The sequence below is a fragment of the Mobula hypostoma genome, chromosome 13 (genome assembly GCF_963921235.1).
Source record: "Mobula hypostoma chromosome 13, sMobHyp1.1, whole genome shotgun sequence".
NCBI classification, from domain to species: Eukaryota; Metazoa; Chordata; class Chondrichthyes; order Myliobatiformes; family Myliobatidae; genus Mobula; species Mobula hypostoma.
The window spans coordinates 68,001,264-68,013,320 of record NC_086109.1 but is presented as its reverse complement, the minus strand read 5'-3'; the positions used below and the strand labels follow the sequence as shown (position 1 = coordinate 68,013,320).

The following is a 12,057-nucleotide window of genomic DNA, read 5'->3' as shown; positions in this document are numbered from 1 at the left end:
CATGTTGTGCATTCAGAGATGCTCTTCTGCACACCACTGTTGTAATGTGCGTTTATTTGAGTTACTTTCTAGTCAACTTGAATCAGTCTGGCCATTCTCCTCTGACAAGGTATTTTCACCTACTGGACTGCTGCTCACTGGATGTTTTTATTTTGTTTTCATGCCATTTTCCTTTAGAGCAGGGGTTCCCTACCTTTTTTTATGGCATGGACCAATACCACAAAGTAAGAGGTCCATAGACCCCAGGTTGGGAACCCCTGCTCATGAATGTTGTGCATGAAAATCCCAGAGGTCAGCAGTTTCGGAGATACTCAAACCACCCTGTCTGGCACCAACAATCATTTCACGGTCAAAGTCACTCAGATCACAATTCCTCCCCATTCTAATGTTAGGCCTGAACAACAACTGAACCTCTTGATCATGCCTGCATGCTTTTATGCATTCAGCTGCTTTCATACATTTGTATTAATGAGCAGGTGTACAGGTGTGCCTAATAAAGTGACCCACTGAATGTATGTTCATCTGTCTGTGTCTTTGAGTCATACAGCCCAGTAAGAAGCCATTCTGTCCACTAAGTCTGCCCGTAAAGCAAACCTCCTTCCACCCTACCCATTTTATTCTCCCAATTTTCCCATCAAACCCTTCCCCCAACACACCTCTCCCCAGATTAATCCATTCACCTGCACACCAGGGGCTACAGTGGTCTCTTGACCTTCTAATCCAAGTATCCATGTGTTTTACGAACGTCAGGGGTAACTGGTGCTCCCAGGAGAATCACAAACAAGAGAAAATCTATAGATGCTGCAAATCACAGTAATGCACACAAAATGCTGGAGGAACTCAGCAGGCCAGGCAGATTCTATGAAAAAGAGTAAACAGTCAGCGTTTCGGGCTGAGATCCTTCATCGGGACTGGAAAGAAAAAGAGATTATAAGTCAGAATAAGAAGGGGGTAGAAGAGGAAGAAGTACGAGATAGTAGGTGATAGGTGAAACTGGAAGGGGGAAGGGGTGAAGTAAAGAGCAGGGAAGCTGAGTGGTGAAAGAGATAGAGGACTGGAGAAAGGGGAATCTGATAGGAGAGGGTAGAAGACCATAGAAGAAAGGGGAGGTGGAGGAGCACCAGCAACCAGAGAGAGGTATTAGGCAGGTAAGGAGATAAGGTGAGAAAGGGAAATGGGAATCGTGAATAGTCAAGCAGAAATGGGAGGGTGGGTGGAAACGGCAATTGCTGGAAGTTCGAGAAATCAATGTTCATGCCATCAGTTTGAAGGCTACCAGAAAGAATATAAGGTGTTATTCCTCCAATTTGTGGCTCCCTGGAGGAGCCCACATGGTCACAGGGCTAACACTCCAGCTCCACCATTGAAACTGCTCACTAATGCTATACATCAGAGGTTCTACCAGAATCAAGTTTATTTTCCCTGACATATGCCATGAAATTTATTGTTTGGTGGCAGCAGTACTGTGCAAGACAAAAAATTACTATGAATGTAAGAAAGTGTAAATAAATAAATTGAGCAAAAGAGGAATAGTAATGAGCCCCTCTGCCACCCTGAAAGGTGCTTAGGTCGAATATGTTTCCAGTTCTGATCTACCAGGCACGTATGGAACTTTTGAAGCTTGGAAGCAATGTGGGGAGGTAACAGTCCTAGTCCCTTGGATTTGACGTCTTGATCATTGAAATGAGTGAATGAACAGAATCTTTTCGACTCATATGTGGAATAGAGAAGTAAATTCTGGGCACTTAAATAGGACTGCAGAACAAAAGGTCACGGGCATGAACTGGTAGTAGGCAGGTTCAGGGCATAATACACATAGAACCCTTTGTGTCCCCACAATAGTTTAAAGCACTTCATGTTCAGTGAACAGACCATCTTGTGCTATTAGAATTGTTGTGTAGGAAAGCATGACAGAAATCTGCACACTATTATGAGACAAATGACTATTTCTGGTGTCTTGACAAAATGATAAATATTTATCAGAACAGTCTGTAAACTCTGTGGCTCTTTGAGCAATGCCTGCAGTTTTTAACATTTTCCAAACAAGGACACAGATTTAGCAGCTTAGATTACACAGCCCTCTTTAGATACCACATCAAAACATCAACCACAAGTATTTACTTAAATCCTGCACTGGGGCAAGAGCCCACAACCATCTAACTGAGGAAGAGTGGTACTATTATGTCAAGCAACGTCCTGTCTACGAACATCATTTCCTAGAGATCAATGTACAGAATGAGCAAGAGGATAAGGTAGGAGTGGGATATTCAGAAGTCACCTGATCACAATGCTACCATTGTTGTAACCTCCTCCATTTCTACCATATTCCCTGCTTCATCTCCACAGGGCTCTCTCATCTACTGACTGACCTGCCTTCATATCTCAGCCTTGCACTCTGGAGATCCCTCCTCACACTTCTTCACAAGTCCAGTGTCGGAGACCTCGGTCCAACCCTGACCTCAGATACTGTCCGTGTGGGGTTTGTACATTTTCCCTGTGAGCACTTAGGTTTCCTCCCCCAGCACAAAGACGTAGGTTAATTGATTCCTGTAAATCGCCACTGGTGTGTAGATGAATGGTAAAATCTGGGAGAGTTTGTAGAATGTAAGGAGATTGGTATTAGTGTAGGACTAGCGCAAGTGTGTGGTGATGGTTGGTGTGGACCCGGTACAGGTGTGTTCCAATGCTGTATCTCCCTATGAATCTAAAACCTTAAGACTTGAAGAAATTTCTTTATTTCACACTTCCCATTTCATCCTAATCGCAATTTGTAAAGCCAACTGTTACTGACTTTGCATTGAACATAATTAGCAGAAATATTGTTTGAAGTATTTTAGGTATGATGTACTTAATTGACTATTGACTATTAAGTATTGACTATTTTCTTCCTTCTTTGGATCTGTGGTCTTGTACATGGAAACTAAAACCAAGTGAAGCAAAGGAAAAATGCAAATATAACATTGACTGTTTTCTATTTTAATATTACCTTCGTACTTCTACATAATGGATGAATTGAATATTAATATTTAAACCTGAATGGTAGAACTTACTGCACATTGGGAAACAACTTGGTTTCACTGTCTTTGAGACTGAGAAATTGACAGATAAATCAAATCTCCACATCTATCAGAAGGAAGTGTGACATTAACATCGGCAGCTTTCAGTTTAAATATGAAACAGGAATTTATGCTGGGAAATGTGAACATAAAAATTTGACAAAGACATGGCAACAGCAAGGAAATGCAACTTATTCAGCAGGAAATGGATAAAGATCAAATGAAGTTTTAATGCTGGACAAGTTTAAATTTTGAATATGTTCTTAATATCTGTGTTTGTTTCATGTTCCAGTTAAACCCAGTGCTCAGGAAGCAGAAGAGCTCCAGGAAGATGGGCTAAAGTGTCTCAATAACTTGGCAGCTGCCCAACTTAAGTTGAATCTCCATGAAGAGGTGATTGCTTCCAGCAATGCTGTGCTGCACCTAGATCCCAACAACGTGAAAGCATTGTTCAGGAAAGGAAAGGTTCAGTATTTCATAAACAGAATTCCCCTTAACTCGGCGCTTGTGCCAGAAAAAGATGACTGTAAGAATTGCTTTTTTGTCTTTAATGTAATGAAAACATTAACCCATTAACTTTAAATGGGTTTATTTCTCCTGGACAGCAGAATGGGAAATCACACTTAATACATTTGAAATATTGTCACTAATATTCATCCAGAAATATTCCTGCTGCAAGGGTTAGAAATGTTTTGAGAAAATATTTAATTACTCAGGTTTATTTTTAGTTTGGATACAAAATCAATCAAACATTTTCAAGCCCACGGAGATAACATCTTACTCAAGTTTAATTGTTTTCTTTTGGTTGTAAAATTATACCCAATTTCACATCACAAAAGGGCAATTGAATGGAATTTATTCTACTGGTCAATTTTTTTTCTCCTTAAGATCCTAAAACCTCACTTTTCCTGATCCAAACCAGGGCTTACACTGAAGAGTTCTGGTGTTTAGGCAAGACTGGTGGGATTGGACAACCATGTCTCTAGATCAAATTAAGCTATTGAGCATGTTTACAAATAACAATTACAGTCTGTGAATCAGACTGCAGTTAATTTATACGTGGAAGAGGAGAAGCTGGTTCTACATTGACTATCATACTGGGACAAAATGGATACTGCAATGTCCTCATAGAATCAATGAGCATAGAAACAGGTCCTTCAGTACATCAAATTTGCACATTATGTCAAGTAGCCATTTACACTAATTCTACTATTTTTCTGTTCATGTTACCAACATCTCTCCCTGATTCTACCACTTACCTACACATAGAGATAACTTGAAATGGGAGTAAGTTAGAGGACCCAGAGATAATCCACACAATTGAAGGAAAAACATGCAAACTCCACACAGACAGTACCTGATGTTAGTACAGGCAGTAGGCAGCATCTATGGAAAAGAGTAAACAGCTGACATTTCAGGCCGAGATCTTTCATCAGGACTGGAAAGAATGAGGAGAAGTCAAAGTAAGAAGGTACGGCTCCTCCCACTTCCTGCAAACCAAAAGTATAGCCATGGGCACTCGCATGGGTCCCAGCTATGCCTACCTTTTTGTTGACTACGTGGAACAGTCCATGTTCCAAGCCTACACTGGTATCACTTCCCAACTCTTCCTACGCTACATCAATGACTGCACTGGTGCTGTTTCCTGCACCCACACTGAGCTCATCAACGTCATTATCTGTGACTCCAACTTCCATCTTGCCCTCAAATGTACTTGGTCCATTTCCAACACCTTCCTCCCCCTTGCCTGGTCTCTCTGTCTCCATCAGAAGGTGATGGCATTTTTACAAGTGACAGGGTGGGAAGAGGTATAGTCCAGGTACCTGTGAGAATCAGTGAGTTTATAAAAGATATCGGTAGATAGACTATCTCCAGAGATCAGGTTGGAGGAGCAACACCTTATATTCCATCTGGATATCCTCCAACGATAGCATGAACATCAATTTCTCATACTTCTGGTAATGGCTCCCCACCCATCACTATTCCCCATTCCTGTTTCCCTCTCTCACCTTACCTCCTTACCTGCCCATCCCCTCCATTTGGTGCTCCCCTCCTCCTTCCCTTTCTTCCATAGTATTCTATCCTCACCTAACAGATTCCTCCTTCTCCAGCCCTTTATCTCTTTCACCAAACTCCAACCCCTGCCCCTCTCCTGGTTTCACCTATCACCTGCTCCCCCGTACTTCTTCCTCCCCTCCCCTCCCCCCACCTTCTTACTCTGACTTCTCCTCTTTCTTTCTAGTCCTGATGATGTGTCTTGGCCTAAAACATTGACTCTTTCCTCTTTTGCTGCCTGGCCTGCTGAGTTCCTCCAGCATTTTGTGTGTGTTGCTTTGGATTTCAGCACATGCATATTTTCTCAAGTTAGTGTTAAATCCAGATTGCTGGAGCTGTGAGATGGCAATTCTACCAGCGACACCACTGTCTGCCCTTACTACTGAAACAATACAAGCCTATAAATTGGGTCAGGGCAGAGTCATAGAGTCATAAAGTACTACAGCACAGACACAGGTCCTTCGGCCCATCCAGTCCATTCTAACCTGATCTTCTGCCTAGTCCTATCTACTTGTACAAGGGCTGCAATGTTCCATACCCCTCATATCCATGTACCTAGCCAAACTTCTCTTAAATGTTACAAATTGAATTCACATCCACCACATTTTAACAGTTTTTGGATCTACACACCCTACATCCCATCTCAGAAGCATATCTTCTCTGGTCCAAAAAGTACCTACTGTCAACATCTCCATTATCTTGAATGTATTGCTTCATAAAAAGAAAGCTGACAATGGAGACTCCTTAGATAATTGTGAACAAAAAGCCCAATTTTATACCATCCTCAAGATCTCTGGATTACACATGTGTTGAATACATTGTCAAAATGAGACAAAGACTACTTAAAAATTGACCCTTAACATCTTTTACTTTGTTTAAAAGCTCGTGCCAGTAACCAATGAGGAATTTATGCATATGAGAATAATGCCTTTGCAAGATGTTAAGAACAATAGCATTCAGAATGAATGTCTCACATGTTGAAAAACTACTAAATGAACTTATGGGAACGATTGAAGGGAAGAAAGCAAAAGGAAGGCAAAGACAAATGATGATGGAGACAGCAGCCAGAGAACTGGAAATGAATACCAATGAATTGATCCACTTGACCCGAAACAGAAGTGTGTGGGCCATGGCAGTCAAAGCTCAAACTGGGCACGGTACCTGATGATGATGATGATGATGAAATGAACTTAGTCGGGGTCAGGCAGCTTCTGTGAATGGAAATGGACAGCCAATGTTCCCTTTTCTAGTATTTTTTTTGCTCCAGATTCCAGCATCAGTAGTCTCTTATGTCTTTAAAATCTCGCAGGCTTTTCTTAAAGAGGGTGTTAGCATGGAAAATTATTTTCACCTTGGATTGACCTCCATGGTTTCAGAATACTCCATGAAATTTGCTATTGTGCTGTCTTCTCAGCCCATATAACAAACTCCACTCCATTTCAAAATGAATTACAAGCAACAGGAGTGGAGAGTCTGATCCTGTAATTTTTTTTATTTCCTACTTGGAATAATATCCCAACTAATATTCTATCGCTGCACTTTACAGGCAAAGTTCTCGAATGACAGGGCTGGGCAACCACGGCTGACAAGGGAAGTTAAGGACTGCATAAAAGCCAAGGAAAGGGCCTATCAGGTCATAACAATGGGAAGTTGGATGATTGGGAAGCTCTTAAAATCCAACAAAAGGCAACTAAAAAAAACTATAAGAAAGGAAAAGATGAACTATGAGGGCAAACTAGCCGATAATATAAAGTAGAATGCCAGAAGGTTTTTCAGTTATATAAAGAATAAAAGGGATGTGGGAGTTGATATTGGACCACTGGAAAATGATGCTGGCGAGGTAGCAATGGGGGACAAAGAACTGGCAGATGAACTTAATAAGTACTTTGCTTCAATCTTTACTGTGGAAGACTCTCGCTGTATGCCAGAGGTCCGTGAGTATCAGGGAGCAGGAGTGAGTGTCATTGCTATTACAAAGGAAAAATTGCTAGGCAAACTGAAAGATCATAAGCTGGATAAGTCACCTGGGCCGGATGGACTACATCCCAGAATCCTGAAAGGGGTTGCTGAAGAGATAACAGAAGCATTGGTCATGATTTTTCAAAAATCACTTGATTCTGGCATGATCCTGGAGGACTGGAAAAGTGCAAATGCACTCCACTCTTTAAGAAGAGAAGAAGACAAAAGAAAGGAAATTATAGGCCAGTTAGCCTAAACTCAGTGGTTGGGAAAGTGTTGGAGTCCATTATTAAGGATGAGGTTTCAGGGTACTTGGAGACTTATGATAAAATATGGCAAAGTCAGCATGGTTTCTGTAGAGGGAAACCTTGCCTGAGAAATCTGTTAGAGTTCTTCAAGGAAGTAACAAGCAGGGTGGACAAAGGAGAGGCATGGATGCCATTTACTTAGATTTTCAGAGGGTATTTAATAAGGTGCCTCACATGAGACTGCTGAACAAGATAAAATCCTATGGTGTTACAGGAAATATATTGGCATGGATAGAGGAATGGCTGACAGGCAGGAGGCAGTGAGTGGGAATAAAAGGGGCCTTTTCTGGTTGGCTGCCTGTGACCAGTGGTGTTCCTCGGGGGTCAGTATTGGAACAACTACTTTTCACATTGTTTGTCAGTGATTTAGATAGTGGAGTTGATGGCTTTGTGGCAAAGTCTGTGGATAATACGAAGATTGGTGGAAATGTAGGTAGTGCTGAGGAATCAATGCAATTGCAGCAGGACTTTGACAGATTGGAAGAATGGGCAAAAAAATTGACAAATGGAATGCAGTGTTGGAAAATGTATGATAATCCATTTTGGGAAAAGGAAAAATAGTGCAGCCTATTATCTAAATGGGGAGAAAATTCAAACATCAAAGGTGCAAAGGGACTTAGGAGTTCTCGTGCAAGACTCCCAGAAGGTTAATTCACAGGTTGAGTCTGTGATAAAGAAGACAAATGCAATGTTGGCATTTATTTCAAGGGGAATAGAATATAAAAGCACGGAGATAACGCTGAAGCTTTATCAGGCCACACTTGCAGTATTGTCAACAATTTTGGGCCTCTTATCTCAGAAAGGATGTTTTGTCATTAAAGAGGAGGTTCACGTGGATTATTCTGGGAATGAAGGGGTTAACATCTGAGGAGCATTTGGCAGCTTTGGGCCTGTTCCCACTGGAATTTAGAAGAATGCGTGGAGATCTCATTGAAACCTACCGAATGTTGGGAGGACTAAATAAGGTGGATGTGGAGAGGATGCTTCCTCTGGTGGGGGTGTCCAGAACTACAGGGTACAGCCTCAAAACTGAGGGGCAACCTTTTAGAACAGAAGTAAGGCGGAATTTTTTCAGCCAAAGAGTGGTGAATCTGTGGAATGCTCTGCCGATGACTGTGGTGGAGGCCAATTCCATGGGCACATTTAAAGCGAAAGTTGGTAAGATTCCTGATTGGTCGGGGCACCAAGGGATATGGTAAGAGGGCAAGAGTATGGTGTTGAATGGGATCTGGGATCAGCCATGATGAAATGGTGGAGCAGACTCAATGGGCTGAATGGCCTAATTCTGCTCCTATGTCTTAAGGTGTTATTACATTCATCTTTTTTTATTTGATATGAGAATGTATGCAATCTCCTACATTGAGTTATCTATTTCTCTCTCAGCATTCCCTGCCTGACAGTTTGTATTTCACAGAGTCCGAGAAGCTTTAAGAATGGGATGTTTAATAGTGAAGGCTAATAAAGAGTTTGCCTGGGGTGGTGGGATTACCAGTACAATGCTTCCCAGAATAAATAACTTGGCCTCTCACTGTGACTAAATACCAGGCATGCACCAATAAGCACAATTATCCTAAAACACAAAAAGCCCTCTTTCCCCATCCTGTGAACACACCTTAAAGAATAATAGCTTCTAACAGATATTGCCAAAACATTTATCTCAAATCCTTGCACAACACAACTGGGTCAGGGTAATAAGCCCCATGTACAAACTTAAATTAGATAGGACAGATGCTCACGCTCTATAAAGTGCACATTAGCCTACATATTAACCATTCATAATTCTCGGTTGCTTGGAGCTAGTTGCCATGTAGATTTTCTGCCAGTACACATCAGCTTAAAATGACATATGGTTGTGAGGCAAATTGCAGCTTATTGAACTGCTTATCCCTCAGTCTTGATTTCTTATCTCTGACTTATACGAGCACTCTGACAAATTGATTTGCTTTTGATGAGCACTTATCTTCTATGTTAATCAGAAACAGATGCCTTTCTGGTGCTGATCTAACTGCATTGACAGTTCTTTAATAATTTACAGATTTGCAGTCACAGCTAGTTGATGGCAAAAGGGCACCATAGATTCAATATAATTTTATGAAGGTGTGTTCAAGTTGCATATAGTACAACACACAAGGGCGTCAACCGTGCGGTGACGGAGAAAGATCATGACCTCCAATGCATGTGATGTCATCAAAATGAACAGTCATGGAAAATAAGCAGAACTGATCAAGGACAATGATTGCAGTCCTGTAAGAAACCAACAATTTCCATCTCACATTTCCAGTGGTGTGTGGTAGACAGGAACTCAGAGGATTACAACATAATAATAATTGAAGATGATTCAACACATTTATCCAAATGAACCTGCATACCCCTTCACTCATGGACTGTTTCAATTGGAGTCATTGAAACAAGCCCTTTGGAACCTGAATCAGAATAGATATTGACACATAAGAGCAATTGTGGAGAAAGCACGGCAGCACCTCTACTTTCTCAGAAGTTTGCGGAGATTTGGCACGACATCTAAAACTTTGACAAACTTCAACAGAGTATATTGACTGGCTGCGTCATAGCCTAGTAGGAAACACCAATGCCTTTGACTGGAAAATCCTACAAAACAGTAATGGATGAAATAGATTCGGCCCTTTTCATCGCAGGTAAAGCCCTCCCAACCACTGAGCACATCTACATGAAACGCTGTCATAGGAAAGCAGCGTCCCACCACCTCTCTTCTCGCTGCTGCCACCAGGTAGAAAGTACATGAGCCCCAGTACTTTGACATTAAATTTACTTTGAACTTTGAACTCTGAGGTACAGTGACCACAGCCATTACCAATACTCTCCGGAGATTGTCTGCCTGACGTCAGTGGTCACATAACCAGGACTAGTGATCTGCACCAGCTGCTCCTAAGACCATCCACAACCTGCTCGCATGGCTTCACATGACCCTGATCGGATGGGAGTGGGGGGGTGGAGTGTGGCTAAGCAGGTACGACACTTTTCCCAAAGATAACCTGCAGGGTAGTGAAGGGAAGAAGCGCCTTTCACCTGCTTTGGCAGGGATGTATCTCCACCCTGCCACCCAGGACTATGTGGAAGGGAAGGATTAGATTGGTCTTAGAGTAGGTTAAAAAGAGAGCACAACATTATGGGCTGAAGGGCCTGTACTGTGCTGTACTCTTCTATGTTCTATATTATTATACTGGGGAACTATTTATTAATAGTCTTATATCAGTGGAGTAGAAACTATCCTTAAGCCTGCTGGAATGCGCTTTCAGGCTTTTGTATGTTTTGCCAATGGAAGAGGTAGGTGACTGCTTTACTAAGGTAGTGAGAAGTACTGTGATGTGTCGTGTCCACAATTCTCTACAGTTTCTTGAGGTCACATGCAGAGCAGTTGCCATATCAAGTTGTTCTTCATCCAAGTAGGATACTTTCTATGTTGCATCAATAAAAATTTGTAAGGGTTGACAGGAACATGCCAATTTTTTTGCCTCTTGAGGAAGTAGGAACATTGGTGAGTTTTTTTTAGCCATTTCTTTGGAACCTCATGACTGCTGACCATCAATTACCTATCCTTGCCAATTCCATTACCAGCACTTAGGACATGGCCTTCCACACATTGCTGATTCAAGTGTTTGGTAAATGTTGTTTAGTAAAAATGTTGTTAAATGTTGCGAGAGTACCTGCCTCCATGCTATGCTGTCCAGTTTCATTATATGCCCTGTGGTTCAATTCAGATTCTGACTTATTTTTCATATGTACATCGAAATATACAGTGAAACATGTCATTTGCATTAACAATCAACACACCCAAAGATGTGCTGGGGCAGACCATATGTGTCGCGACATATTCCGGTGCCGAGATAATACTTCCTCAACGTTCAGCAGAACACAAGCAGCAACAACAACAGCAAAACAAGCCCCTTTCTCAGCCCTAACTCACACACATAGACAAGCCTCCAAATCCAGGACAGGCCGCCTCTGGACCGGCAGATGTCAGGCCTCCAACTTCCAGACCCTGGCCTGGACTTGCAGACTCATAGACATCAGAGCTTTGCCCTCTGGGCTTGCTGGCTTCACTCTTCGACATTTGGGCTTCTACCACCAGACTCCGGATTTCGACCATCAGCTTTGTCCTCCAGACTTCTGGGTATGGACCCCAGAATTTACTGATCTCATGTTTGACCTTCAGGCCTCGACCCCAGGACTTGCCATTCAGAGGTTTGACCTTTGGGCCTCTGATTATGGGTTTGACCTTCAGACCTTAATTGCTGGACCCTCACAAACCTCCAACGCTGGTGTCATCAGCTCTGGTGACTTCTGCCCATAAGGCTCTCAAACCCCAACTCACTGACCTAGCACTATGTTAGCCAGGCTAAGCATTAAGGAGACAACTACATCAAGTGGTCACGACGAATCCTCAAACTACATAGAGTTGTCCACATATTCTGCAGTGTTTTGGAGTCTGGTAGTTGAGTTGTTGGGTTGGTCACAAGATTTGTCACGGTATGGTCTCCCCAAACTTTCCCCAGGATTCGCCAGTGCTATGGAGAAGGAAGGAGCTGAATTCATGGTATAAAAGAGGTTTTGTACTGTGTGTTTATACAGGAGGTTTTGAGGTGAGTGGAAAAGTCTGGTTGCTGGTTACATGAACTACTTCTTAATATATTGCTGTCTCT

At 42.1% G+C, this 12,057-nt stretch overlaps 1 protein-coding gene across 1 annotated transcript in view; it reads left to right on the top strand.

The window, feature by feature from the left end:
* Nucleotides 1-12,057, top strand: part of fkbp16 (FKBP prolyl isomerase 16) — a 226,054-nt gene that overhangs the window by 191,146 nt on the left and 22,851 nt on the right. Inside the window, exon 4 of the mRNA XM_063065903.1 lies at nucleotides 3,349-3,521. Within this exon, the coding sequence (XP_062921973.1) occupies nucleotides 3,349-3,521 (173 nt within the window). The remainder of the gene's footprint in view (nucleotides 1-3,348; nucleotides 3,522-12,057) is intronic.